The 6,307-nt window shown below is 45.8% G+C and overlaps 1 protein-coding gene across 3 annotated transcripts in view; it reads left to right on the top strand.

Moving 5' to 3' along the window:
* capn5a (calpain 5a) overlaps positions 1 to 6,307 on the top strand; it is a 106,230-nt gene that overhangs the window by 74,942 nt on the left and 24,981 nt on the right. For all 3 annotated transcript variants that reach the window (XM_043692436.1, XM_043692439.1, XM_043692437.1), the window contains exons 3-4: positions 2,554 to 2,685; positions 6,048 to 6,256. In XM_043692436.1, the coding sequence (XP_043548371.1) occupies positions 2,554 to 2,685; positions 6,048 to 6,256 (341 nt within the window). The remainder of the gene's footprint in view (positions 1 to 2,553; positions 2,686 to 6,047; positions 6,257 to 6,307) is intronic.

Genomic DNA, 6,307 nt, shown 5'->3' with positions numbered 1-6,307 from the left:
CAGTAAGGCGGTTCCCCATGGGAGACTGATTAGCAAGGTTAGATCTCACAGAATACAGGGAGAACTAGTCATTTGGATACAGAACTGGCTCAAAGGTAGAAGACAGAGGGTGGTGGTGGAGGGTTGTTTTTCAGACTGGAGGCCGGTGACCAGTGGAGTGCTACAAGGATCGGTGCTGGGCCCTCTACTTTTTGTCATTTACATAAATGATTTGGATGCGAGAATAAGAGATAAAGTTAGTAAGTTTGCAGATGACACCAAAATTGGAGGTGTAGTGGCTAGGCCACTGTTGGAATATTGCGTGCAGTTCTGGACACCTTCCTATCGGAAAGATGTTGTGAAACTTACAAGGATGTTGCCAGGGTTGGAGGGTCTGATCTACAGGGAGAGGCTGAACAGGCTGGGTCTGTTTTCCCTGGAGCGTCAGAGGCTGAGGAGTGACCATATAGAGGTTTACAAAATTATGAGGGGCATGAATAGGATAAATAGGATAAATGGGGTCAGGGAGTCCAGAACTAGAGGGCATAGGTTTAGGGTGAGAGGGGAAGGATATAAAAGAGACAAAGGGGCACCTTTTTCACGCAGAGGGTGGTACGTGTATGGAATGAGCTGCCAGAGGATGTGGTGGAGGCTGGTACAATTGCAACATTTAAGAGGCATTTGGATGGGTATATGAATAGGAAGGGTTTGGAGGGATATGGGCCGGGTGCTGGCAGGTGGGACGAGATTGGGTTGGGATATCCAGTCGGCATGGACAGGTTGGACCGAAGGGTGTGTTCCCGTGCTGTACATCTCTTTGACTCTATGTACAACATGGAAACAGACTGTTAAGTCAAACTCATCCATGCTAACCAGATATCCTAACCTAATCTAGTCCAATTTGCCAGTACATGGCCCATATCCCTCTGAAGCCTTGCTATTCAAATACCCATCCAGATGCCTTTTAAATGTTGTAACTGTACCAGCCTCCACCACTTCCTCTGGCAGCTCATTCCATACACGCACCACCCTCTGCACGAAAACGTTGCCTCTGTGGTCTCTTTTAAACCTTTTCCCTCTCATCCTAAACCTATGCCCTCTGGTTCTGGACTCCCCCAACACAGGCGGGAGTCTCTTCGTTCTATCCATGCCCCTCAGGATTTTATAAACCTCCAGAAGGTTACCCCTCAGCCTGCAATGCTCCAGGGAAAACAGCCTCAGCCTATTCAGCCTCTCCCTGTAGCTCAAACCCTCCAACCTTGGCAACATTCCTGTAAATCTTTTCTGAGCCCTTTCAAGTGTCACAACATCCTTCCTGTAGAATCGCATACAATATTCCAAAAGTGGCCTAACCAATGTCCTGTACAGCCACAACATGGCAGCAAAAATACAGATTGTAAGAAATAGGAGCAGGAGTCGGCCATTTGGCCCATCAAGCCTGCTCTCCCATTCAATATATTCATAACTACTTCTTGTTTGCCCTCTGTTGCATTTACTCTCGTTGACCAAAGTGTTGTCTAACGCAGCCTTCAATGTAATCAATGACAGCCTCCATAGCTACCTCTCAGAAAGAAGAGATTCCTCCTCCTTCTTTCTGTTTCAAATGGATCATCATTTATCTTTAATTGGTGCCCCCAGTTCCAGATTTTCTCACAAGAAGGAAGCATGCTCTTTATATCCTTATTTTCAAGCTCCCTCCGACTCTTATATCTACCAATAAGATCATCTGTGAAATAATTCCACAGAGACCACTATCCCAACACCAAGTCACCCTTTATTTATGCACACATAGTACTTGACACTGGTCCAGTTAGCACAGAGCTGGCTCCTAGAGTGAGGAGAACCCCTGACACTCCTGTTTATATCTGTCAGGCAGGACTCCCCGATGGATTTTTAGATTTAGATGTTATTGTCATATGTACTCAAGTACAGAATACAGTGAAAAGAGTTTCATGACTCCGCACATGGTGCGATTTTAGATTCCATGGTACCGAGGTCAAAAAAGAACTTAGGTACAAAGCACTGAGAGAAATGAGAGTTAAAAACTGAAGCATTGCTTCATTGAATAGTAGAAAAATAAATAAAAGGGAATAGTTTACCTTTAAAGTCTTTTGTTGTTTAAGCTTGGGACAGAAAGGAATAAATTAAAAGTTCATCGATCTTTGATGAGTCCTCCGCTTATCTCAGTGTACTGTCTATTCTCGACAGTGTTTGAGGTTAACAGCCCCAATCAGGGAACTCATATTCTAGAAGGCTACCTGGCTGACCTCGTGACAATCCCTACATCCCCCTCCTTCCAAACCTTCAGTGACTATAAGGTCAGTCTTTCCTCATCAGGCATGTTCCTTCATGCTGGGAACACACCTGGTGAAATTGTTCAGAATCCCTTCCACTACCAGTGCATTCCTTGCTGGGTAAGGAAACGGCAAATATGCCCTTGGGTCACCAAGAGAAGAGTTACAAGTCACTGAGGAATGCCGTGTAATCTTAACGAATTAAGATGCTAAGATGTAGACTCTCCTCACACACTCGCTTCAGGTGGTGTTTTATTTTCTCTCTCTTTAACCCCCACAGGAAATCTGTAACAGCCCTCACCTCTTTGTGGATGGGATGAGTGCCCATGACCTGAACCAGGGCCAGTTGGGTAACTGCTGGTTTGTCGCTGCTTGTTCCTGCTTAGCCTCCAGAGATGCTTTGTGGCAGAAGGTAGGTGGGCTTTAAAATCTCCTCGGGCCTCATAGATACAACAGCAATGATGGTGAAACAAGCTCAACCCACCACCCTTCCTGTACTGCAGCATCCTTCTCGTGGGCTTCCACTTCTACAAATGAAGATTAAATGGCAGAATGTAGAAACTGAGCTGAAAAGAATGGACACTTTTTGTTTTAAAGGACTAAGGAAGGTCATGAGCATAGGGTCATAGAGATGTACAGCATGGAAACAGACCCTTCGACACAACCCGTCCATGCCGACCAGAAATCCCAACCCAATCTAATCCCACCTGCTAGCACCCGGCCCATATCCCTCCAAACCCTTCCTATTCATATACCCATCCAAATGCCTCTTAAATGTTGCAATTGTACCAGCCGCCACCACTTCCTCTTGCAGCTCATTCCATACCCATACCACCCTCTGTGTAAAAAGGTTGCCCTGTAGGTCTCTTTCCCCTCTCACCCTAAACCTATGCCCTCTAGTTTTGGACTCCCCGACCCAGGAAAAGACTTTGCCAATTTACCCTATCCATGCCCCTCATAATTTTATAAATCTCTATAAGGTCACCCCTCAGCCTCTGACGCTCCAGGGAAAACAGCCCCAGCCTGTTCAGCCTCTCCCTATAGCTCAAATCCTACAACCATGGCAACATTCTTGTAAATCTTTTCTGAAACCTTTCAAGTTTCACAACATCTTTCCGATAGGAAGGGGACCAGAATTGCATGAAATATTCCAACAGTGGCCTAACCAATGTCCTGTACAGCTGCAACATGACCTCCCAACTCCTGTACTCAATACTCTGACCAATAAAGGAAAGCATACCAAAGGCCTTCTTCACTATCCTATCTACCTGCAATTCCACTTTCAAGGAGCTATGAACCTGCACTCCAAGGTCTCTTTGTTCAGCAACACTCCCTAGGACCTTACCATTAAGTGTATAAGTCCTGCTAAGATTTGCTTTCCCAAAATGCAGCACCTCGCATTTATCTGAATTAAACTCCATCTGCCACTTCTCAGCCCATTGGCCCATCTGGTCCAGATCCTGTTGTAATCTGAGGTAACCCTCTTTGCTGTCCACTACACCTCCAATTTTGGTGTCACCTGTAAACTTATTAACTGTACCTCTTATGCTCACATCCAGTTCATTTATGTGAAATGACAAAATGTAGAGGACCCAGCATCGATTCTTCTGGCACTCCACTGGTCACAGGCCTCCAGTCTGAAAAACAACCCTCCACCACCACCAGTTTATATCACTATTTTAAAACTAATAGAATTATGGTCTCTGGCCCCAAAGTGCTCCCCCACTGACACCTCAGTCATCTACCCTGCCTTATTTTCCAAGAGTACGTCAAGTTTTGCATCTTCTCTAATAAATACATCCACATACTGAATCAGAATTTTTTTTCGTACACACTAACAAATTCCTCTCCATTTATACCCTTAACACTATGGCAGTCCCAGTCGATGTTTGGAAAGTTAAAATCCCCTATCATAACCACACTATTATTCTTACAGATAGCTGAGATCTCCTTATAAGTTTGTTTCTCAATTTCCCTCTGACTATTAGGGGGTCTATAATACAATCCCAATAAGGTAATTATCCCTTTCTTATTTCTCAGTTCCACCCAAATAACATCCCTGGTTGTATTTCCGGGAATATCCTCCCTCAGCACAGCTTGTAATGCTATCCCTTATCAAAAACGTCAATCCCCTCCCTCTTTTGCCTCCCTTTCGATCCATCCTGTAGCATTTGTATCCTGGAACATTAAGCTGCCATCCTGCCCATCTCTGAGCCATGTTTCTGTAATTGCTATGATATCCCAGTCCCATGTTCCTAACCATGCCCTGAGTTCATCTGCCTTCCCTGTTCGGCCCCTTGCATTGAAATAAATGCAGCTTAATTTCTTAGTCCTATCTTGTCCCTGCCTGCCCTGACTGTTTGACTCTTCTCAGCTGTACCCGTCTCAGATCGGTCTCTTTTCTCACTATCTCCCTGGGTCCCACCCCCTCACCTTACTAGTTTAAATCCTCCCGAGCAGTTCTAGCAAATTTCCCTGCCAGTATGTTAGTCCCCTTCCAATTTAGGTGCAAACCGTGTACAGGTCATTTCTACCCCAAAAGATATTCCAATGATCCAAAAATGTGAATCCTCCATCCCTACACCACCTCCTCATCCATGCATTCATCTGCTCTATCCTCCTATTCCTACTCTCATTAGCTCTTAGCACTGGGAGTAATCCAGATATTACTACCCTTGAGGACATCCTTTTTAAATTTCTGCCTAACTCTCTCTAATCTCCCTTCAGAATTTCAACCTCTTCCATTCCTATATCGTTGGTTCCAATGTAGACAATGACCTCTTTGCTGGCCCCTCTCCCCCGTGAGAACATTCTGCACCCTCTCTGAGACATCCTTGATCCTGGCACCAGGGAAGCAACACACCATTCTGCTTTTTCGCTGCTGGCCACAAAAACATCTGTCTGTACCTTGGACTAGATTGTCTGTGTGAAAAGCAACTATTTCACACAGAAACTGGCCCATATCTCTCTCAACCCATGTACCAGATGCCTTTTAAATGTTGTAATTGTACCCACTTCTACCACTTCCTCTGGCAGTTCATTCCATACAGCGTCTATGTGGAAAAGATATCCCTCAGGTCCCTTTTTAAATCTATCCCCTCTCTTCTGATTTATCCAACTGGACCCTCAACCTCCTCTGCTGTCAAAGCATAACAAGTGAGGCAGCATCCAAGGAGCTGGAAAATCGACGTTTCAGGCCTCCTGATGAAGGGCTTTTTCCTGAAACGTCGATTTTCCTGCTCGTCTGACACTGCCTGATCTGCTGGGCTTTTCCAGCACCACACTGTTGACTCTAATCTCCAGCATCTGCAGTCCTCACTTTCACCCCTCTTGCTGTCGCTTTCCAAACTTAAGTAACATTCATCTTTTCTAAACTTCATGCTAAAGCACATAAACATGCATTTACTGACATTATGTGGCACCTGCCAAGTCTTTTACCCATCTGCTTAACCTGTCTATATCCCTCTGCAAACTCTTTGTGTTATCCTCACTGCCTGCCTTCCCACATATGACTGCGCGGCCCACAAACTTGACTAAAATGGCTGGCTTCCCTTGCACTGAAGGGTTTGGCTGGACTGCCGGAGGGGGTGGTAGTGGCTAATCATCAATGGTCAGAGGTCTCCACAGTATAAGCGGGCACTGGTGGCACATGGCAAGAAGCAGGAACCGGAAGGGTTGGATGTCTTGGGATCCACTTGCATGGTTAGGGGGCAAAGCTTTGGGAAGAGCTGATCAACTAACTCCCCTTTTGTTGTCTCTCCCTGTGGGCCGCAGGTCATCCCGGACTGGAAAGAACAGGAATGGGCAGTGGACAGACCGAACAACTACGCTGGAATTTTCCACTTCCGCTTCTGGCGTTTCGGAGAGTGGATCGATGTTGTGATCGATGACCGACTGCCTACAGTCAATGGCCAGCTGATCTACTGTCACTCCAATTCCAAGAATGAGTTCTGGAGCGCGCTGGTGGAGAAAGCTTACGCCAAGTGAGTAACATCGAGACCGTGGACCAGAATCACACTGCATCACAGTGTGGA

This window comes from Chiloscyllium plagiosum, chromosome 6 (genome assembly GCF_004010195.1).
Source record: "Chiloscyllium plagiosum isolate BGI_BamShark_2017 chromosome 6, ASM401019v2, whole genome shotgun sequence".
NCBI classification, from domain to species: Eukaryota; Metazoa; Chordata; class Chondrichthyes; order Orectolobiformes; family Hemiscylliidae; genus Chiloscyllium; species Chiloscyllium plagiosum.
This window is presented reverse-complemented; position numbering and strand designations above follow the sequence as displayed.